We start from the raw sequence: 23731 nt of genomic DNA, 5'->3' as shown, positions 1-23731 counted from the left end.
TATATTTTATATTATAAGACTTTATAAAAAAATTTTTTTAAGTAAGTTAGTATTATTAGTAAGTAATTAAAATTTTGCAGAAGAATTTTGATATTTACTTAATTGGAATTTTGAGGAGAATTTAAAAAAAATTAGAAAATAATTAAATTTCTGCCAAGAATTTTCTTACATTTTTAAGATAATTATCGTTACCCATTTATGATCCACTTTAGATCGCGGGATCTCATGTTGTAAATAAATAAATAAATAATTGAATTTTGCAAAGAATTTTAACAGAACTTTTGAAAATAATTAAATTTCCAGGATGAATTTTATTATTTATGAAAATAATTAAAATTTTGACGAGAAATTTAAAAAAAAATTAAAAACAATTGAATTTCTAGGATGAATTTTATTATTTATAATGATAATTGAATTTCTAGAATGAATTTTATTATTTATAAAGATAATTTAACTTTTGATAAGAATTTTATTCAAAATTTTTGCAAATAATTGAATTTCAGAGAAGAATTTTATTACTCTCAAAGATAATTGAAAATTTGAACAGATTGTTTTAAGAATGTTTAAAAGTAATTGAATTTTGATATTTATAAAAATAATTGAAATTTTGAAAATAATTTAATTTCTGCCAAGAATTTTATTACTTTTGAAAATAATTGGATTTCTAGGATGAATTTTATTAAAATTCTTTGCAAATAATTGAATTTCAGAGAAGAATTTTATTATTCACAAAGATAATTAAAATTTTGAACAGATTTTTTTTAAAATGTTTAAAAGAAATTGAATTTTGTAGAAGAATTTTGATATTTATAAACATAATTGAAATTTTGAGAAGAATTTAAAAAAAAAATTTTGAAAATAATTGAATTTCTGTAAAGAATTTTCTTACTTTTTAAGATAATTGAATTTTGCAAAGAATTTTATCAGAACTTTTGAAAATAATCAAATTTTTATGATGAATTTTATTATTTATAAAATTTTGAATATAATTGAATTTCTGCGAAGAATTTTGTTACTTTTGAAAATAATTGAATTTAAGAGAAGAATTTTATTAAAACTTTTTTTAAAAAATTCAATTTCGTAGAAGAATTTTATTATTTATAAAAATAATTGACATTTTAAAGAGAATTTTTAAAAAAATGTTTATAATACATAATTAAAATTTTGCTATGAATTTTATTAAATTTTTTAAAATTTTATTCCGGATTGTTTGATATTAATGTATCTGTTGTCGAGAAATGTGATTTTTTTACAATTTTGACAATTTTGTGTTTTCTTTTTGTCGTTTTTTAGGGTTCCGTACACCTACGGTGTATCGGCGGAACCCTATTGGTGAGACTCTGTTGTCCGTAGCCAAATCGTGTCCCCCCCCCTAGCGGCTAAACTATTTGACCTAAAGAGCTCAAATTTGGTCCAGATATGTATTTTCACTCGTAGATTACAGGAAAAATATAGCGAATGTGATTGGACGTGATGGGCATAGCGTTGTCAAGGAAATAACAAGATTTTTGGCCAAAAATGCATAAAAAGTGACCATTCCTCCCCCCTTAACTTCTAAACTATTCGACATGGAGAGCTGAAATTTTGCATGCTGGTGTATTTTTACTCGAATATTACAGGAAAAATATAGAGAACTTGATATGTAATGATGGCCATAGCGTTGTCAAGGAAAAACTAAAAAAATTAAAAAAAAAAAATTTTTTTTCTCTAACTTTTACATTATTTGACCTAATGAGCTGAAAATTGGTATCCTAGTGTATTATTACAGTCTGACGACAAAAAATTTATTTAAGAAACTTTTTGAAAAAAAAATCAAAAAAAATTTTTTTTTAATTTTTTTTTCAAAAAAAAAAATTTTTTTAAATTTTTTTTAGTTTAAACACGTGGCATTAAATATTTTAAGGAAGAGTGAAATTTTAAGAGAATAAATGAGAGATTATTTTCTGACTTTAATTTCTTAACTAAAAATAAAAAAAAATTAGACAAGTGCGAGTTGTACTCGCACTGCAATGGCGGGTTCCGTACACAAATATTAAAACAATACTTGCAACATTTATCGGTAATTAGTGGAATTGAAATAAACAATTAAAAAAGTATATTAAAATCATTTGATAAGAAGAAATAACTAAAAAAAATTAAAGTATTGTATATCTAATATTGTAAACAATAATAAGCAGAGGAACAAAATTTTCAAAATTATAGTTTCTCTGCTTATTATTGTTTACAATATTAGATATATACAATACTTTAATTTTTTTAGTTATTCTTTTTTATCAAATGATTTTAATATATTTTTTTAATTGTTTATTTTAATTCCACTAATTACCGATAAATGTTGCAAGTATTGTTTTAATATTTGTGTACGGAACCCGCCATTGCAGTGCGAGTACAACTCGCACTTGTCCAATTTTTTGATTTTTCTAAGATTTCATGCGACTTTTTCGGAAAACTTTTATGCGATTTTTCGTGACTTTTGTTGTAAATTTATGCGACTAAAGCGACTTTTTTTAAGTCTTAAAGACGATCTGAGCCTTGCGGTTGTCACAGGTCAGGGAAATCAGGGAATTCAGGGAAAAGTCAGGGATTTTTATTAAAAGTACTGGAAAAAATTCAATTTTTAGAATTTATATAAGAAAATTCTATGCAATTTATAATACAAAACCTTCAATTTTTTCTATTTCTGACAATAATTTATTTTTAAATAACTTAATTCTTCAAGAACTATCATAAAATTATTACTTAGAAATTATTTCAATTATTTTTAATATTATACTATTTTAATAACATTTTCCAAAAGAATTCAATTACCTATTTAAACAAAATTTTCATAAGGACTTCACAGGAATTCAATTACTTATCAATTTTTTAAATAAATTTCTTTGAAATCAATTATTTTCATAAATAATAAAATTTTTCTCGAGAATTCAATTATTTTAAAAAGTTTTGATAAAATGCTTTCTATAAATTTCAAAAATTATAATAAAATTGCCCATACAATTATTTTCGTGAAATATAGCATTCTTCCTGGGAATACAATTTTATTATTGTCAAAATTGTTTGTAAAAATCTTCGAAACAATTCAATTATTTTCGTAAAAAATAAAAATTCTTTTATGCAATTCAATTAGTTAAGAAATTTTAATAAAATTCTTCCCAAGAATTCAATTCTTTTCAAAAATAAATATTTTTACAGGAATTCAATTATTTAAATATAAAAATGTAATAAAATTCTTCGTCAGATTTCAATTATTTTCAATTTTTTAATGAAATTTCTCGATGGAATTTAATTTTTTTGAAATTTTATTTACGTCTTCCAAAAATCGAAAAAATTAATTTATTTTTTTGAAAAAGTTTTAAAAAAATTCTGAGAAATTCAAATATTATTTAAAAACATTTAAATAAAATTCTTCACAAGAAATTAATTATTTTCATAAATAATAATATTTTTCTCCGGAATTCAATTCTTTAAAAATTTTTTAAATAAAATTCGTTGCAAGAATTCAATTATTTTTATAAATAACAAAAAAAATATCCTATAAATAAAATAATAAAAAAAATGTAATAAAATCTACGTAAAACTAATTATTTTCATAAAATAATAAAAATTTCACAGGAGTTCAATTATTTACAAATTATTTATAGATTTCTTCGCAATCATTCAATTATTTTTATAAATAATAACATTTTTATACAGAGATTCAATTATTTTCGTAAATAATAAAATTCTCTTTAGAAAATCAATTATTTTCAAGAATAATAAAACTCATAACATAATTTCAATTATTTTTAATACTATTTAGTAGTTAAGCTATGAGAGCACGGGCCCAGTTACCGACGGTAGGTAAGGTAGATTTTCTTAACAGCTCACTTTCAAGTGGGTTAGAAAGGGTGTTCTACTTTGCCGACAGATTTTTAGTACCGACTGCCACCGCTCAATTCAAACCCCCCTCTACTGTACCGACTACTGGGTTCAGGCTGCTACTGCTAGATGGCGCCACGGTTTAATTCTAAAATATTAAAATTTTTATTTCTTAATTTTAAATTGCTTGGTATTTTTAAATTTCCCGCTAAAATTACCGACCGAGTTTAATTAGAGGTTGCCTTCGATAGGGGGGCGTCCATAAATCACGTGACTCAAAATGGGGGGTGGGGGGTTAGGAAAATTATCACGGTTGATCACATGGGGGGTAGGGGGCTTCGCACATGATCACGTGATATGAATTAACTCTAACTTTTCAATGAAAGCTTAATTTGAGATTTGACCGATTTTTTATATTCAGCACCTCAATGCACGGAGAGAAATCTGCTGCTAATATTACTCGAGAGAGCGCATTACTTAAATTGCTTAACGTTTCTCTTATATTTTTAGCATGGATTCATATACTTATTGTAAAAATACTTTCAATGCAATAAGCATAAGGGGCCGTACACATAATACGTCACGCGGCTAGGGGGAGGGAGGGGGTCTGAGAATTGTGACTAAGTGTGACATAGGGGAGGGGGGGGGGAACTCATGTGTTACGTCACAATCTTTTAAATTCAAAGATTATAAGAAATTAAATGTGACAATGTCACTTTTTCTAAATAAAACAAGTTAAAAATGCTTTAAACTATTTAATATCTATTATGTACCTATATTTAACAAATATTGGTTTATTATTTATAATATAATATGATGAATAATATATTCTCTTAATTTGAATCAGTTAAAAATCTTGGTTTCAACTGACAATCAGCAGTGACTGACTTTTTGCTTCTGAATCTGTTAAAAATATAACTGAAAAATTGTCCAAAAAACACCGAAACTTTTCTAAATATGTATATATTAAAGATTTACTTGCATACTTCGAAAAATTTACTTGCAAAGTTTAGTTAAAATTGTGTAAAGATTTAAATTTCTCACTCCAATAAATATTTATCGTCAAATTTTCTTAAAAATATAGCTTGAAACTTTCCTGAACATTTGAATTACATTTTCGACTATAATTTCGTGAAAATTTTTAGGAAAGTTTCGCGCTAAACATTTATTGAAGTAGGATATTTAAATCTTTACACAATTTTCATTAAACTTTGCATTTAAATATTTCGAAGCTTGCGAGTAAATCTTTAATAAATTTTTAGGAAAGTTTCGGTGCTATGTAGGTAGTTAAACGTGACTAAATGAATCAATAAAAAAAATTGTATTGAAACATCAGTTATTTTTAACAAATTGTCAGAAAATAGTATATTGTGCAACAAGTACAGAAAGAAGCTGTTTTCGAAGTCGGAAAATCTTCTTTCGTACGTGTTGCACACAGTACTTTGTGCAACACCTTTTGGTTTTGATAAAAAAAGCTGTTTGGAAACGCTAGTTGACGCCAACATACCTACTGTTTAGCAGGGTTTGGAACGTATGTTACCGCACGTAATATACGTGGTTTTCTACGCGTATATTACTGTAAAAAACAGGTATTCTACAAATAGAAAACAAATACCTATGTATATCACCAAAAAAACCTAAAAGTTTAAGAACTTTGCGGCACTAGTGCAGCAAAGTACTGTTTTGCGCCTACTTTACAGGCATGCAAAGTATTACTTTCCTTACAGGTGTTGCACAAAAAATATTTTTAACTGATTCAATAATTTAGAGTGTAGGATATAAAATATAATGTCAAATGTATAAAATTTACATTGAAATTTACGTGTGTGACGTGACGTTGTAGGGGGAGGGGGGGGGGTTCAAGGTTTGTGACGAAGTGTGACATAGGGGGAGGGAGGGGTTAAAAATGGTCAAAAATTGCGTGACGTATTATGTGTATGACCCCTAAGAGACAGTAGCTAATTTTGCACGAAATCTTTATTATAAATACAAAGAGAACGTGCTATAAAAGTATTAGATTCTTCTTATAACACAGAGAAAAACTGAACTCAAAATGAGTCGTAAAAGTTACTCATTATGAGCTGCAACAAAAATGAACCTTGCAGATGGCGCCACGTTCTATGTCATTTAACATAGACTCATTTTGAGTTGCAACAAAAATGAGTCCGAGTTTTTTCTGTGAAGAATCGCTCGAACTCCGACTGATTTTCAGGCGGACTTTATACAACACAATCTTACCTGTGTATACGCACATATAACTCACACACACATATATTTCTCTCTCTCTATATTTGATATTTCTCTGTCCTGTAAAACATTATATATTATAATTAGTATTTAATACTTGTTGCTGTTATAAAAAGATAATATTTATTTAATAGTAAGTATATTAGTTAAAAATTATTGCATTTTTATTCGTGTTTGAATGTATAAGCAACATGTGAAAATTGTTAGGTTATGTTATTGCAAACGTTACCGCGTTGTACTCGTTCCGTTCCTCGAAATCATCCAGAAAAATATATGTGTGTGTGAGTTATATGTGCGTATACGCAGGTAAGATTGTGTTGTATAAAGTCCGCCTGAAAATCATTTGGAGTTCGAGCGATTCTTATAAGAAGAATCTAATACTTTTATAGCACGTTCTCTTTATATTTATAATAAAGATTTCGTGCAAAATTTGCAGCTGCTTTTTGTTTTTATTGCATCGAACTGTCCATTACATTAAATAGATGATTTCGTATATAAATTATTATAACCTCAAGCTAAAATTCTATTCAGCAGTGACTAATAAAATTTGTAAAGATTCTGCAAGCAATAATAGCAACAGATTTCTCTCCGTGTGGGTATATAAATAAAAATATTAATGAGATGATTATTAAATTTTATATGAAATATATGTGGACGTCCGCATGAAAAGGGACCACTTTGGCACTATTGGACTTATCTATATGGGCGAATTCCTGACAAATTTTGGAAAACTTTGAGTGGTCTTACAACCTTTTTGGTGAAAAATTCGATGAGTTACAGAATTTTAAAGTTTGGAGTATCAAATACGTCATTTCGAGAAAAACGAAATCAAAGATTGTAATATGAATATCTGTGGTTCTTCTGGGAAGTTATTCAGATAATAGTTGTTTTAAGACTAGTACACCCTTAAGATTGAAAATCAATAGGTTTCGAATTCTCCCACCCCCCTCATTTTTTAACAATGACAAAATAATGGATCTCCGACAAAGTGGTCCCTTTTCTAAAAATACAGTTATTAATTAATAAAGTGGAATATTTAACGAAGTTAAAGGTTCGGTGTTATTTTTTAGAGTTATTTCAAGCAAAGAAAAGAAAAGTAGCCTAAAAAAATTTTTTAAGCGACTTTATTATAAAAAATCTTGGAAAAAATTAAAAATTTCATTTCTAAAAACACGAAATTAAAAATTGTAATGCGAATTTCTCCGGCTCTTCTGGGAAGTTATTCAGATAAGAGTTGTTTTAAGTCTAGTTCACCCTTAAGATTGAAAATCAATAGGTTTCGAATTTTTCCCTCCCTTCGTTTTGAAACAATGAAAAAATAACAGATTTCCGACAAAGTGGTCCCTTTTCATTTTTTTTCTAACAACGAAATAAAATACTTAGAGTGTCAATAAATTAATAAAAACTGCATGAATCGACGTGCTGGACCCTGTAGATTAAGAAAAAAGGATAAAAAAAATTCGATATTTTTCTTCAAAATTAGTAAATTGCGAATATCTCGGAATCTAGAACCGACAAAGTGGTCCCTTTTCATGCGGACGTCCACATATATGTAATATATATAATAAATATATTTAGAATTTGCAATTATCAGTCTCTCAAACTTTGTTTAAAATTTTTCCTTCGTTTTTTAACAATTTTCATAAAAATTAGAAGTCACGTGACAATGGGAGGGGGATGGAGGGTCATAGAACGTATCACGGTTGATCACTTGGGAAGGGGGTGGGGGTCAGAAATTGCCCGAAAACCAGTCACGTGATTTATGGACGTCCCCTAGATGGCACCACTTTCGATTATCAGCCAATACCCTTTGTGTTCTACCATACTTACCTAAAGTTACCTAAAGTTACCCGATAGTCGGAGCTCACTCCATTAGGCATGCGGTAGGAGTTGAGTCTCGAGCGCGACTGAGGACTGCTGGTAAATTACTTTCGTCAACGTAATTATCAATAACACTGGGTAACAAAAAAATGACCATGTCGTGTTTATTTCAAAATTTTTGTGTTTATTGAAAGTTTGGGTGTCAGTGAACAAGAAAATACCAAAAAAATTTTTTTTAATTTATTCTGACCCCTAAAAAGGGGGGTTCAATTATTAAAAAACGGTGTTTTTTGCATTTTTTGAAGTCCTGTAAAAAGAAAATGGAAAAACATTAAAAGCTCTAATATGGCTTAAAAGAAAGCTCAAACCTTTATCTTTAAGAACCGAAACTGAAAAGTTATGTAAAAATTGCAGGGAACCTGTTTTTACCGACTACCCCTCCTAATGTATCATACATTCTGGTAAAAATGACTGGGAATCTAAGTATATCAATTTTTCATAATCGGATTGGCTTCAAATTTGTTACTCAGGGGTTTTTGGGATCACTGATTACGAATCCGAAGTCAGATTTCAAAAATTCGAAATGGTGGCTTCAACATAGCGAATAAAATGTTAAAAGTCGTTCGGATTCGCTCGAGACTTGGTTGAATCCGCCATGTTAAAGTCTCCATTTTGGATTTTTGAAGTCTGACTTCGGATTCGTAATCAGCGACCCCAAAAACCCCTGAGTAACAAATTTGAAGCCAATCCGATTGTGAAAAATTGATATGCTTAGATTCCCAGTCATTTTTACCAGAATGTATGATACATTAGGGGGGTACTCGGTAAATACAGGTTCCCTGAATTTTTTACATTACTTTTCAGTTTTGCTTCTTAAAGATAAAGGTTTGAGCTTTCTTTTAAGCCATATTAGAGCTTTTTATGCCTCCCCATTTTCTTTTTACAGGTCTTTAAAAAATGCAAAAAACACCGTTTTTTAATAATTCAACCCCCCTTTTTAGGGGTCTGAATAAATTAAAAAATTTTTTTTTGGTATTTTCTTGTTCATTGACACCCAAACTTTCAATAAACACAAAAATTTTAAAATAAACACGACATGGTCATTTTTTTGTTACCCAGTGTAATTTTCTCCATATCACATTTTAATTGCTTTTTAATAACAAACATCTTTTTTTTCTTTTTAAAACATATAAAGCAGACCTTACACCGATTTTGATCGTGGGTTAAAGATACGGTAGGCATATTGCACTTTTAATTACATCAAAATAGTGACTCAGGTTAACAAATTTTTTATAAATAAAACACAAACGAAAACAACTAAGTGATTTGTTTTTAACGCGTTCTACCAAGAAAAATATTAACATTGGTATTTTTTTTAATTTTAAAATTATTTTTTTCAAAAAGCTCTCGATGAAATATTTCGGTTCTTCGATTTTCTTAATCTATAAATACAACACTTTCAAAATTCAAAAAAAAAATTTCAAGTGTTTTGACTTTTGGTTTAATTTTTTTCAAGCGCAACGTGAGCTCCTCCTTGTCCTATTTGAATTACGGCATTCACGTCAGAACGTGCTCTTGTTAAAATAAGTTCATGTTTAGCGTTCATAATAATTTTTTTATAATCTTCAGCAAACCCAAAAATCATGCTGAGTGGTATTGTGACATCAAAATATCCATTTTCCAATGTAAGTCTTGCGTCAGCTGCAATTTTTGAATACCCAGCATTTTCAATAAAATTTAACTGAGTTGGTGTTTGCGAGGTGTAATTTTTCATGATTGTAGTATGTCCAATGTATTTGCAGCGATCAATTTCAATACCATTTAGTTCATAACGAATTTCATCAAACAAGAAACATACAGCATTATTACTTAAATGCACATTTTGTGTAAGAGTAATTCCATTATTTTTAGTTAATCTACCAAAAATGTGTAATGAACTTTTTCTAGGTAAAATGCACAAGTCTTGATGTTGTACTGCGATTCAAATTTCATCGCTATTGTTAAAAGATGAAGATGCATATGGTTGATGAGCATGAATTTCATAATGAGCTATGGACTCATCAAAATCCACTGCTGCTGGAATATTGAGAAGTTCGTCCATTTTTATTGCAACAGCAACCAAAAAATATGTAGATTAATTGTCTTGTTGTCTTATTTTCTTTCCTTGAATTTTTAGACCTAGTTCTTGCAGAAAGAGGCAAGATTTGACTCTTGCATGTTGGCTGACTTTTATAGTTTTTTATACTTTTTGGTTATTTATATACGCTCCAGATGTTATATTACACCCAATTATAACTGAATTAACCTTTAAAATGGCTACAGGTAAATCAGAAATATGTGCTTTATGAGATGATACTTTCTGTGATGTAAATCCCAACAACTTACCAATCGAATCTTTAGGTTTAAAATCAATTGGTGAATTAGATTCAACAATACTGCGTAATGTATTATTATTAGGTTTTATACTAATAACAGTTCCAGTTTTTACAGAATTTTGTAAATATGATTCAATATTTCTAATTTCATAACTTCCAGTTGGAATATCAATTACTTGATTTCCAATGAAAAATTTGTTATTTCCTTTATCAATATTGGGAATTGAATTAAAAGTCAATAGTTCAACAAGACCAAGTACATAACTTTTATTTGAATTAAGTTCTATTGGAGGGAAATATTCAGCTTCCAGAATTGAAGAATTTCCTGTTAACGTTAAAGTAAACGAATCACTCATGTTGCTGTCAGATTTTATACTAAAAGCTTACAATAGTTACACACTTTTATAAAGGTTAAAACAACTTTTAACATTAAGTTGATTACACAAAAATTTAAGACACAAGTGTCCACATACAAATGTATTATAATTTTGATATGTTTTATGATTATATTTTTTTAAGCTACCATCACCCAAGTAAATGAAAAGATCTGTTGGTGGAGCAAGGTTGCCAAAACTATCAAAATACATTGCTTCATTATTAAATTTTTTATATGCTACTAAATGTGTTCCAGCACCTTCTTTATTATCAAGATTAATTATTCCTGATTCACACTTGTGAGGACCACTTACAGGTAGTTTATTTCGCATAAAAATACCACGAAAATGAGGTATATTGGCAGCTTTGGCATACTTTAACAGATCAAAATCAGTTAGTGGACGGTGAGGTAGCTTCAAAACAAGTTTTTTTTGCTCCTTGTTGTTTGCTTCTTTTTTCTTGATGTTTGATTATTAATTCCTTTTCCTTGAATGTAGGGTTTCAAGTGGAGACCAAGTCCTTGTCGATAAGGTTTAAGGTGTAATCCTTTTCCAAGCGATATGGCTTCCATGGATCTATTGTGACGTTGAGCTTCTTTAAGCTGTTCGCTAGTTGTTTTAGCCTTATTAACAGCTCTTGCAATTCCTGAAGCACCTCCAGCAAGAGCACCTAAAGCACTAAGTCCAGCAAAAATTGGAACTAGCGGTAAAATTCCACCTACTTTAGTAGGTACGGGAAGAATTCTAGGTGATAAAATTTTAGATTTACCACCAACATTTTTTATTGCTTTTCGTGCACCAATCATAGCTGCTCTTATTGATTCTTTGGCATTATTACTGGGAAACATACTTTTTCGAGCAGCATCAACAATTTTTCTTAGCGCTATTTGCTTCTTCTTACACATTGTTTTACTCTTTTTCTTCTTTATAGATGATTTCCTTTCCATTCCCATGCCTAATTTTAATTTAGCTTTCATGGTTCCGGATATAGTTAAAGCAGCTGCTCTTTCACTTACACCAGAATCTTTAGCTGTAACACGTTCCCACGCTTTCTTAGCTAATACTTTATCTGCTTCGTTTCTTGCTTGAATATTTTCACGATTTTGCGAATATGTAATGTCGTGTTGTTTACATGCAGCGTCTAATGGATTAATTCCTTGGTCACCTTGTGACAAACGCTTTGCCAACTTTGTACCAGGCCCACAGAATTGATATCCTGGTAAATGTAACTCAATTGGTAAACTATTGATGATACGATTGATTAAACCTTTTCCTTGTGTCACGTCCTCGTGACTTTTCTTAAAATTATATGTAAAACATTGTGCACTTATATGTCTATTAGAAAGGGACAAAACTTTGACCTTTCGTTAAAACGAATATATTTTGTCTTGTTCACGGAAACTGGCACGTGTAAACTACCCTCATTTAAGAAACTAAGAATATCTTGGTTATTATATATGAACACCTTGCGTTTGAATCATAAGGAACAAAATTTAATTGATTTTCCTCGCTGGTCACCCCTATAATTGTATTGTAACCCTTGGTAACAATTAAAAAACTAGGGTGATTGCGGATATAAAACCCGCAGATTTGTCACCTTTTACTCAGTCAAGATCCGCCACCGAAATTATACTCATCGCCTTGTGAAATTATATCAGTGTTGTTAAGCGAATAAGTTTTACTCGTATTTAACTCTTGACTCCTGGGTACCCCTTCTAAGTTCTACGTTACCCAGTTTTTACCAACCCTCATCCAACGTTCAACTGACGCTTGGGAAGCGTTACTCAACGCTCAAACAACACACATCCAACGTTTCGCCGACGCTCAGACAACCCTTACCCAACGCTCAACCAACCCTCAACGCTCAAGGAAGTCAAAAACACAAAAATACACTTGTAAGTAAAATCGTCTTTTATCTAAAACATTATCTTTGGGTCCTATTATTATTCTAACTGATCGGTTTCTCTTTCAGTGTGAAATCCAATAGGACGGACCAAGTTCGAGTTGTCAATTCGAAAGATTCATATCAAGGTTCATTTTGTAATTGAGAAAATAAACGTGTCAGCATTCAGTATTTAAGCTTTTATTTTATGAAGCCTGTTCCTTTAGTTTGAAACCGTTGGTTTCGTAAATAAATCAGGCAACTATTAAAATAATTAGTACTAGTCCCCTTCTGGGACATAACACTTGATAGCGACCTTTTTTCACCTCCTGATGCAGAATCATACTTCACTCTACAATGGTTGACGTGAAACTGGTAAAATTGACTATAAAAACTAGGTATTTATAGATTGTTGAGCAGTTACTGTCAAGATGCAGTTCACGAAACAACCTATCGCACTGCCAATCTCTAGTATCAATGTTGAAACTAATGAAAAAAAGAATAGACGCCATGGTAGTCTGTTTTTAGACAGCATTCGAGCAGTTTTCTGTGGCCCCTCAAATTGTGGTAAAACGAATGCTCTTCTTTCCCTAATAATACATCCAAACGGTCTAAGTTTTGAAAATATTTACCTCTACTCTAAATCTCTACAGCAGCCGAAATATAGATTTTTAGAAAATGTAATCAGTCAGGTAGATGTTGTTGAGTATTTTCCATTTAGTGAACATGAAGAAGTAGTATCTCCAAAAGATGCTAAAGCAAATTCAATATTCGTTTTTGATAACATTGCTTGTGAAAAGCAAGACAATGTTAGAGCTTTCTTTGTATGGGCAGACATGTAAATGTTGACAGTTTCTATTTATGTCAAACGTATGCTCGTATTCCTAAACATCTTGTTCGAGATAATGTTAATTTATTGGTTCTATTTAGACAAGATGAAAGGAATCTGAAACATGTATACGAAGATCATGTGTGACCAAGGGAAATCAACAATTAATTTGAATTTAATTAAAACTAGAATTTTACTTTAAATAAATCAAAAATAATTTCCTTAGACTCTATTTGCTATTTTTAATTTTTAATTAGTCAAATACGCTTTCAGTCAAGTCAACAATTAAATTTCTCATGTCTCTCACAACTAAAATTTACTAAAAAAATGCTCAGTTGAGCGCCAGTTACTTTACTTATTTTTCAAATTACGAAATTAACAAAATAATTCATTACTCAACTAATAATACTACAACCAACAAAAATAATGAGACTCTAATGCATCGGGTGAGATTCTATTGAGACCGCCATTGAAAGCACATGGCGTGAAACACAATTTAAAACACAAAATCTCTTATTTGACTCACCGTTGTTGAAAGGAATAGATCAGTAATAAAACGCTGGTTAATCCAAATTTTAACAATTTATTAGTGAAACACTGGCTGGAAAATCTCACTTAATTCTCGCAGAAAATTCGATTAATCAAATTGTTTGATAACGGTCACTCAATCCTATAACTACAGTTCAATATAGTCAACGACAATCAAAGTTATTACACTCTCTCTTACAACTTCTTTGCAAACACAAATTAAACTCTCAGTTCAAATGAAAAAACAAACTCTCAAATTTGAGATTTCACTCCGTCAATCCATATCTCACAGTAAAGAATTTCAAATAACGAAATTAGTCTCTTCTATCAAAAACGAACAACACTTCTCGTATCTCAACACACAAAATTAGTCTACTCTCTATTACGGCGTTCTACGCACTCTCTAGCCTCGCCGTCAACACATGGCGAGTCAATCGGATACCAAGTCAAAACAAAGACTCAAAATTAGAATTAATAAAATAATATTCAATAAACTAAAAATCCAATATTAATCAAATTTCAAATTATAAATTTTTGTAACGCAGTAATGAAAAACCAACTACAACTTAAAATAATATTAATTCGCAACTTAAATATGTAACGGAAACATCCATTTTACAAGCGCAGGGGTGGAGTTACAGCGGGCACTAGGATGTCTTTAGAAATTTCGTGCCAGTGACGAATTTACTTTGTCACACATGTTAATACAGATATGAGTTATACTCAATTTCGCGATTTATGTTCAGAATGTTGGAAATCTGACAAATATGGATTTGTTGTTAATGATAAGGACCGTAATTTTAATGAAGAAAGATATAGAAGAAGATTTGATTGCTTCATTTAACTATAAATACAAGAAGTTTATTGAATTTTTAATTAGTATAGTTTATCTTGTCTCGAAGAAAACATGTATCGAAAAGAGCAAGAAACGCTTCGTCAAATAGCAAAAGCAAGTGATGCTATTAGGCGGAAACATCGTTTACTTAAAATGGGTAAAGAGGCTGCAGAAACAGTATTGAAAGAAAATTTTCAACCAATAGTAACACCCCTGGAAAAGTTGGTGAACATAACTGACATACCTTTCAAAAATATTAAGAAAGAAAAAGTTAAAAAGGAGGAAAATGATTTTTCTTTCTCAACTGCTGTTGATGAGGAAGAGGAATTTGATAAAACACTACTACTTATGACACTCTACTTGATAAGAGCAACAACTTTGAAGAAGAAGAACTTAATTATGAAAATTTGACAAATAAATTTATTCAATTATTGAATAAAAACAGAAAAAGTTTTTTAGACATGGTTTATGGAGTACGTAAGCTTCCTAATGGTTCTTTTATAATTGGTGATACACCAGTTGATTTAGAAGGTCTACATATTCAACTTGTTGGAAAGAAAAAATATTTAAAAACTGCTGGGTTGATTGAACTTTTATTTAAACAAAGACCTAATCATGCATTAATAAGTCCAGATGATTTGGAAAATTATAAAGAAATTCTTGTAGCTACAAATGCACACCGAAAAAATTATAATTCCAGTGGACTTGTAAACGTAACCAGGAATTCTAAATACACTGATGTCATTGCAAATCTTTTTAAGGGTACACCAAAGAAGGGAAGTGGTGTTTTAAAGAGGAATCTTGGAAAGAAATTACCTCAATTTATGATTTCAAAGAAACAATTTAACCCAGACTACATTTATTGGGATGATCCCAATGAACTAGTTGACCCAATACGCCTGCTAGTAGCATCGCAGCAAGCTGGAAATCCGAGCCATAATAATGAAATTATGTCAATCATCGAAGAACTACGTGAAGCTCGCATTATATATTAGAAAAGTACAATCAAATAGAGCTTAGTATTAAAATGAGCATTGATGTGTTTGGACATCCCTTGTCAAGGCCTCTTGCAAGTTGTGGACTTCCTGGACCTTCTGGAATTGGTTTTAAAATTACTTCAAGTGAACAATACGACATTGATAACAAAAGACTTTGCAACGTTCAAGACGCTGAAGAGCAACAAGACGCTGTAAATTTATGACTTGCACAGAAAATTATTAAAAACGAGATAAAAATTGTTTTTCAAATTACATCTTCTTTAAGATCAGCTATTGATGATTTGAATCTTTATATCGGAATTATCGAGGATAGAGTAAACAAAAAACTTAAAGAAATTGATTGCCAGCAAAATTATATCATCAAAAAGGCTAAATTTATTCAACAATGATGGCTGATCAAAAATTAACAGTTGTATCTGAACTGCATAAACAATCTAGAAAAAATTATCCTCGTCGAAAAGTTCAAATGAGTGGTATAGATGAAACCTGGCAAGCAGATTTGGTTGAAATGATATCTTATTCTTATTCTAATAAAGGTTTCAAATACTTGCTCACAGTTATAGACATATTTTCCAAATATGCCTGGGCTGTACCTGTAAATAGTAAGAATGGAAAGGATATTTCTTTGGCCATGAAAACTATTCTAAAACAAGGCCGAATTCCAAAAAATTTGCATACTGATAGAGGCAAAGAATTTTACAATTCTGAATTTAAGAGTTTAATGCAAGAATTCAATATTAATCTCTATTCTACCTATAGTAATTTAAAAGCTTCAATTGTTGAAAGATTTAACCGCACTCTGAAAAATATGATGTGGCCTGAATTCAGCTTGCAAGGCAATTATAAATGGATTAATCTTTTACCAACTCTCATGTCAACGTACAATAATAAAAAACATCGTACTATTGGTATGAAACCCAAAGATGTTACCGTAGAAGATACAAGAGAACTGCTAAGACGTATTCGGAAACTACGTAGAATTCCGCTGAAAAGATCAAAATTCAAAGTTGAAGATAGAGTTCGAGTTAGCAAGTACAAAAATATTTTTGAAAAATGATATACACCCAACTGGACAACGGAAATATTCACCGTGGATAAAGTTAAATCAACAAAACCAGTTACATACCAGCTTAGAGACTACCAAAATCAGCCCATCGAAGGTGGATTCTACGAGGAAGAATTGCTGAAAGTCCAATATCCAGATGTTTACCTTGTAGAAAAAATTCTCAAGACTCGAGGTAATGATGTCTATGTGAAATAACTTGGAGTCGATAGCTCGCACAATAGTTGGATAAAAAATCTGATATGTATTATAGTTAATATAGTTAAACTAATGTTAAACTTATGTTAAACTAATGTTAAACTAATGTTAAAGTAATGTTAAAGTAATGTTAAAGTAATGTTAAAGTAATATTAAAGTAACGTTAAAGTAACATTAAAGTAAAATTAAAATAAAGTTAAAACAAGTTAAAGTAAAGTTAAAATAAGTTAAAAAAAAGTTAAAATAAGTTAAAATATATTTAAACTATGTTTTAACTTATTTTAACTTTTTTTAACTTAACTTTTTAATTTTGGTGCATCATTTGCGCTGCATATAGTACAGTTGTTGTACCAGTAGTTCGGCGCACTGTTACCTCGTTTTGGCGCGTCAGATGCACGAAAATGGGACGTATGTTATCCGTATAGGTGTAGTATATCGTCTGCTCTATTAAATAATGCAGAGGGTTCACCAAAAGGGTGCGCCTGCTGTCACAAAACGGTACGTCTGTTATACTAAGCGCTAGGACAACATACGTCCTGCGGTTTGGTATAGCTCGTGCACTAGTAGGAACGACTGGTGCACCAAAATTTTTTCTGCGTAAGTTAAAATAAAGTTAAAATAAGTTAAGGTAAAGTTAAAATAAGTTAAAATATAGTTAAAATAAGTTAAAGTAAAGTTAAAAAAAGTTAAAATATAGTAAAAAAATTAGTTAAAGTAAAGTTAAAATAAGTTAAAATATAGTTAAAATAAGTTTAAAAAAGTTAAAATAAGTTAAAATATAGTTAAAATATGTTAATGTAACTGGATTAAGGTTTTTTTAAATAAAGTAGACATAAAATAATATGAACATTTTTTTATTAAATATATATATCCTGATACTCCTCCTCCATTTTCATAAAAAATAATTTTCCATTTGCATTGGTTCAACATCATCATCGTCGATTTCTAGAATTTTATAGTGTCCCCATGCAAGGGTGTCGGTGCTGTTGTCTAAAAGATACCTTTTATCGTCATAAGGACTTAGTGCGACGTTTGTTTGTTTTAATGTTTGTACTTTGTGTAGTTTCGACCTAAAAGAATACTGAATTCTTGATTGAATTGTAACATTTCTCAGACAATAAACATAATCATCAAAATTAATATCTTTTTTTACAACTCCAGCTTTTACACCTTTAGCCTTTATTAAATCTTTCTCTCCCACACGGACGCTGTACATTTTGCTCCGCAAGCCAACAAATCAGTCACAATTTTTCCGCAGCATTCATTCTTCATTAGACCTAATATTTTTTTGTTGGCTTGCGGAATATCGTAAACATTATTTGCTGCGTAATCAGAAGTGTCGAATTTATTAATATCTTGTTTCATATCGGCGTAAATGTCAGAGCACTTGATTTCATAAAGCTGTGGAAATTAGGTTTGGAGATAAGGGCTTCAGCTCCATATCTATTCTCCTACTTTGTCACAAGTTTTATGTCAACATGTTTTCGCACGTTCTCCATTGTTTTGCCAAATACAGCATTGTTCATCAATTTGAATAAATTTTTTTCAAACTCGTTATTAGCATTTGTTCTTCGGACAGTATTACAATCAATGTAAGTCTTTAGCCAAGTAGATTGCTTGAATTTTAAGACGCGATGAATTTTAACTAAAACTAAACCATTGTCAATAGCTTGTTTTAAAGCGCGATAATGGAGAACGTGCTTATGTTTCGGTAGGAGGGTAGTTAGGAGCTTCTGCTCTTTTGACCCTGGTGGCTTCGAGCGTTCAGAGAAAAAAGGAAAGTCGCTATGTTTATCGTGAAGATAATCTGGATAATCGAGAGCAACTTCCAAGATGAATCCAATTGACCCATTATCTGAAACATTAAAATCAAAATCATTGCCTACATTTTCTACCCACTCGAAGCCACCGCAGGGAAGTGAGTGGACCATAGCCCAACCATACAAATTGTTTGCGTCGAAGTACATAATAGAAGATGTCTCCTCGTTTTCATTTAAATTCTCCATGTAAGGATTGTTAGCTTTCGCGTACCGATTTGTACACTGACTCACCCCACCTTTTATTTCGCGTTCGACAAACATAACCATGTCAATATCAGTGAGGAGTTCCAACCTTATGTTTGTGTACTTTAGCATAGCATCCCATGTCAGTCCAGGCGTTGTATAGTAGTGTGCTGGATCAAGACCGTAAGCTGTTAAACATTGATTCCTGAAATTTTCGAAAATATCCGCGAGTAACAAAATATCCGTTTTCATGTACAAGAACACATAATCACCGAGATTCTGACAATTAAACACACTTTACACTTTCTGCGCATGTGTGTAATCTTCAACTGAAACATTTGAATCATTCAACGTGCTATACAATTTTTCTTTAGGTGGTAATTCTGTTTCGTCGAGCTTTTCCCTAGAGTCAAGGTATTCGTAGGGAAAAACTCCTTTGCGCGTTAACAATTGGATTTTGTCGTCACTATAATTGGAAAAAACTGAATTTACAATCTTATATTCGTCGAGATAGGAAGCTAACTTGTCCAATGATGATGCCATTAACTTAAAAGAGTGGATAAAACGGAACTTCAAAAAACTACCTTTTACATTTTTAGTAAAACTAATATACTTTTCCTTGTTTATGGAAAGCAGATACACATTACCTTCAAAACCAGTAGCAATGGCATCAATAATGAAATGCGCGTCATAGCCACTGAGATCATGAAAAACAACGGGTATGGTCTGTGATTCGTGATAGTTAATGTTACAATCTTGATGCGCGGGTCCACGATACTTCCCTGTTAGATGTCAATGATCTCGTACTTTAATATCACCATGCGCGATTTTATTATTGCAAATATGACATGTACTTGCAAATCTAAAATCAGCCATCTGTTCTCGACTTAACACTTCTATTGGTGCAGAATTCTTAAAACGTTTATCTAGATCGTCAGACAAGTTTTTTAAAAACCACTTTTTTTTGAAAACCATTTAGCCGGTTCTTCGTCATCTTTAGGAGATGCTTTGTATACAGATAGAGAGTCATCAAAGGCACATTTCAAGTAATAGCCAATACTGAGCGTTTTGTGAGTTTGAAAAACCTCAGTATTTCTAGGTTCTGGTGGCGCTTCAGAAGGAATTAAGAGGCTTTCACAATCTGCGTAGATAATAAAGGGCACACGCTCCTTGTTTGAATAATTTTTAAGCTCAACAATATTCTTCCTTGGTTCTGGCAGCACAATTCTCGTCTCACACATCTTTCGGCAGATTTTCTCATGTTCGGTTAGCTTTACTTCTTTTTTAAAATAATGTAGACAACGATCACAAATGTATTTTTTGCCATTATGTTTTGACAGTTGATTGCTGACAAGCTTTGATAAATCCTTGATCCACACATAATGGTAGTTGAAAGAAATAATGGCTACTTGGTCCTCCTCCTCCTCCACATCAAGATTTTCGTCAATGTAGTGGTCTTCAATTCGTAGAAGATTCACGTGCATAACCTGTTTTTGCGTTGAAAGATGTAAAGGTGCCACTGTAAACTTTTCATCCTTTTTCACAAGACCATAGACATTCACTGAAATGTTATTGTGAGCCTCAAATTTTGAAATATCTTTTAGCGCAACAGGGAACTCAATTCCAGTAAAATCAAGCGTGTGCTCATAAGGTCTGTACTTTGAAACTCGATCTGAATGCTTTTCAACTTGGTGTAAGGCTGACAAAATTGACCATTTAAAACATTGATTATCTACATTCTGAACATTAATACATGCTTGCTTCTTTTTAATAGCAAGTGGTAAGTCGATATAAGAGCCAGCGCGCATGGGATTGTACTTGTTAATGTTCACCTCCAACCTTTGAATAGAATCAAGTTTCCAGTTTGAATCTTTCTCTTGGAACTCTTCAATTCTATTCAAAGTCGGTTTTTTCACATTTACATTGTACCACTCATCTAACGGGGTGGTAGTCAAAATTTCACCTGTTTTCGCGATAAAGTTTTTAAATCAGACTGCTCCTGCTTCCCATCAATTGAATCTTTTACAAATTTTGCAAACAACACTGTATATACTTTAAGAGGTCCATATTTATCTAAAGCTTTTTTAATATTAACCTGTAATAAATAAAAAGCATCATCAAAGAACTCGTTAATATTCTTGTAATCGATATTCATAATAGCACTAGATTGTAATCGTCCTTCAAATGCTCCATTAAAATCTACCCAATGCATTCTATCATTACTCATTTGCATACCCGCACCACGTTTTATTAAAACAACAAAGTTACAACGCAAGTATTTAATCTTCTGACTTAAATTAAGACATTTACATTTTTGATATGGTAAAAAATCGGAATTACGCAAAAACGTTCTCATGATATTTTTATAGCGTTGACATTTTTTTTGCCATTCGAATGCATTAACGATTTTGTCATCACCTGTCATTGCCATCGTGCAAATGAGTTGACGTTCTGCGATTTGAATAAAGTTGTCAGACTTCTGACATGCATCATTAAAATCGTCAATCTCGATTCGTTGTCGAGATTTTTTCCACGATTTGCACTTTGGCATCTTAAAAACTAAACCTGTAAACCTAAGAAAAAAATAAACTGAAAACCACCTAAAAAATAAGAATAAAAACTAAAAAAAAACCTGAAAAGAAAAATTAAAACTAAGAAAAACGTGAAATAAAAAAACCACCACCACCGCCTAAAACCTAATATAAAAAGAAAAAAAACAATTCCACCTAAAATAAAAAATAACTCTGAAAACTCTAAAACCTTTAGATACTCTGAAAATTCTGGATACTCTGAAAACTTTGGAAAACCTGAAACAGACTGCTGCACCTTACAAGATGCAACTGATGCTTGTGGCTTGCGCTCAGCAACTTATACACTGCTCCTCACCATACTCACCTCCTGACTACACCGCGCCCCACTACTCGAGCGTCGCGCGCAACACCCCACTACTCCACAGGCCACTACGATGAGGCATGTACTCCTCAGTCGCGCTCGAGACTCAACTCAATCTAGCGGTGGCAGCCGGTACTAAAAACTCGGTCGGTAAGGTAGAACACCCCTTCTAATCCACTTGAAAGTTTAAAAATATAAATTAAAATACCCCACCAAGGTGGTTTAAAGTGAGAAAAAATAAAATGGCGCCATCTAGCGGAGGCATCCGGTACTAAAAACTCGATCGGTAAAGTAGAACACCCCTTCTAATCCACTTGAAAGTAGACAATTAAGAAAATCTACCTTACCGACCGTCGGTAACTGGGCCCGTGCTCTCATAGCTTAAATACTCTATTTTAATCGAATTCGTCGAAAAATTTAATCATTCTTGAAAATTTTATTTAAATTCTTTATGATAATTTAATTTAGAGAAACATTCATTTCATTTTTTTGTATTTAAATAATTGAATTCTCGTAGAATTTTGCAATAAAAATTTATTTAAAAATAAATATTAATGAATATATTAAAAGCATTATAGCATGAATTTTTAAAAATAATTAATAATTGAATTCTTTTGAAGAATTTTAATAAAATTATTTAAAATAATTACATTTTTCGAAGAATTTACTTAAAATTGAATTTTTGCTTCGACCAAAACAGCGTTAAAATCTTAGATGTCGAAGGTTCTTATAGGAACAGGAACTTTTTAGAAATGTATTACATCGCAAAGGACTCAAATTCCGTAAATTTCCGAACTGATATTGATAATTTATCAATAATGTATTTTGATATTATTGGAACATGTGATAGAATTTCGAACACTAAAGGACAATAATTCCGGTGCATATTTATACATCTATGAAATAACCTTCATATTATTTGAAGGTATTTCTGTCACTGTGAATCAATCTTTATATATTTTTTCTTCTACAGTTTGTGTTGTGTCATAGACTTTACTATTGTATATTTTGTGTTCTTTTGAAATTGTATCACTGTCCTTTGTAATGATGAGCACATGTGTTATTTATTTTATTTTGTTTTAATATTTTTATGTTTATTTATTAATTTGGAATGTTCTGGTGGATTTTTATTCATTACAAAATGATGAAAGTCTCGACAAAATCGATTAAGTAAATCAGAACAAAATTTTTATTCCTTTTTTGACAGATCGACTTTTGAGGTTATGTCGGCCTCTAAAAACTTTTCGAAATTAATTTTTAAAAATTTTATAATTTTGTTATCATCGAACAATGTGGTAGGTACTTTCCACACACAATGTTGCTATTGATTCCATATTTTTTTTTATTTTTACACAACTTTTTTATTTTTTCTGTAGTCCTGATGAGCTGTGTTCACAGCGAAAATGCATTCGAAATAAAGTAATAACTGCTGATTAACAAACTTTCTCAAATCTTTTGGACCCAAGGCCACAATATAAACAATTTTATTTGATAAAAATTAATGTCCTGAAAAAACTCTACGTTTCAAATTTTTTTTTAAATAATTGAAATACTGTAAAGAATTTTATTATTTATGAAAATAATTTAATTCCTGTCACGAATTTTATTACATTTCTTAAAAATAATTAAATTCTTTTGAGAACTTTTATTAAAATGGTAAATTTTAAAATTTTTGAATTTCAGCGAAGAATTTCATTATTTGTGAAATGTAATTTAATTCTTTCCAAAAATTTTTGAAGATAATTTCATTTTTCGAGAAATTTATTTAAATTTGTATTAAAAATTCCAAATACAAGAAATACGTTGCTGTTAAATACATTTTCTCTAC

At 30.7% G+C, this 23731-nt stretch overlaps 1 protein-coding gene across 1 annotated transcript; it reads right to left on the bottom strand.

Moving 5' to 3' along the window:
* Nucleotides 1-18459: 18459 nt before the first annotated feature.
* On the bottom strand, nucleotides 18460-21562 carry LOC122501849. The gene is made up of 5 exons (XM_043611612.1): nucleotides 21430-21562; nucleotides 19967-20947; nucleotides 19625-19793; nucleotides 19313-19477; nucleotides 18460-19216 (listed from the first exon to the last, which is right to left on the bottom strand). The coding sequence occupies exons 1-5, from the start codon at nucleotides 21560-21562 to the stop codon at nucleotides 18460-18462; spliced, it is 2205 nt and encodes a 734-aa protein (XP_043467547.1).
* Nucleotides 21563-23731: the final 2169 nt, after the last annotated feature.

This window comes from Leptopilina heterotoma, unplaced genomic scaffold (assembly GCF_015476425.1).
Source record: "Leptopilina heterotoma isolate Lh14 unplaced genomic scaffold, ASM1547642v1 Lhet_217, whole genome shotgun sequence".
NCBI lineage: Eukaryota > Metazoa > Arthropoda > Insecta > Hymenoptera > Figitidae > Leptopilina > Leptopilina heterotoma.
Note: the sequence above shows the minus strand (reverse complement) of the source record. Positions and strands in the feature narration are given on the sequence as shown.

Bases quoted from the DNA above. Each gene is read 5' to 3' on its own strand.
- LOC122501849 (XM_043611612.1), bottom strand. From the start codon at position 21,562: ATGCCAAAGTGCAAATCGTGGAAAAAATCTCGACAACGAATCGAGATT. The intron at 20,948-21,429 runs GTGATGACAAAA...CCACCCCGTTAG, and splicing joins TTGCACGATGGCAATGACAG to ATGAGTGGTACAATGTAAAT. The intron at 19,478-19,624 runs GTATATTAGTTT...TTCCAATTATAG, and splicing joins CTTTCCATAAACAAGGAAAA to TGACGACAAAATCCAATTGT.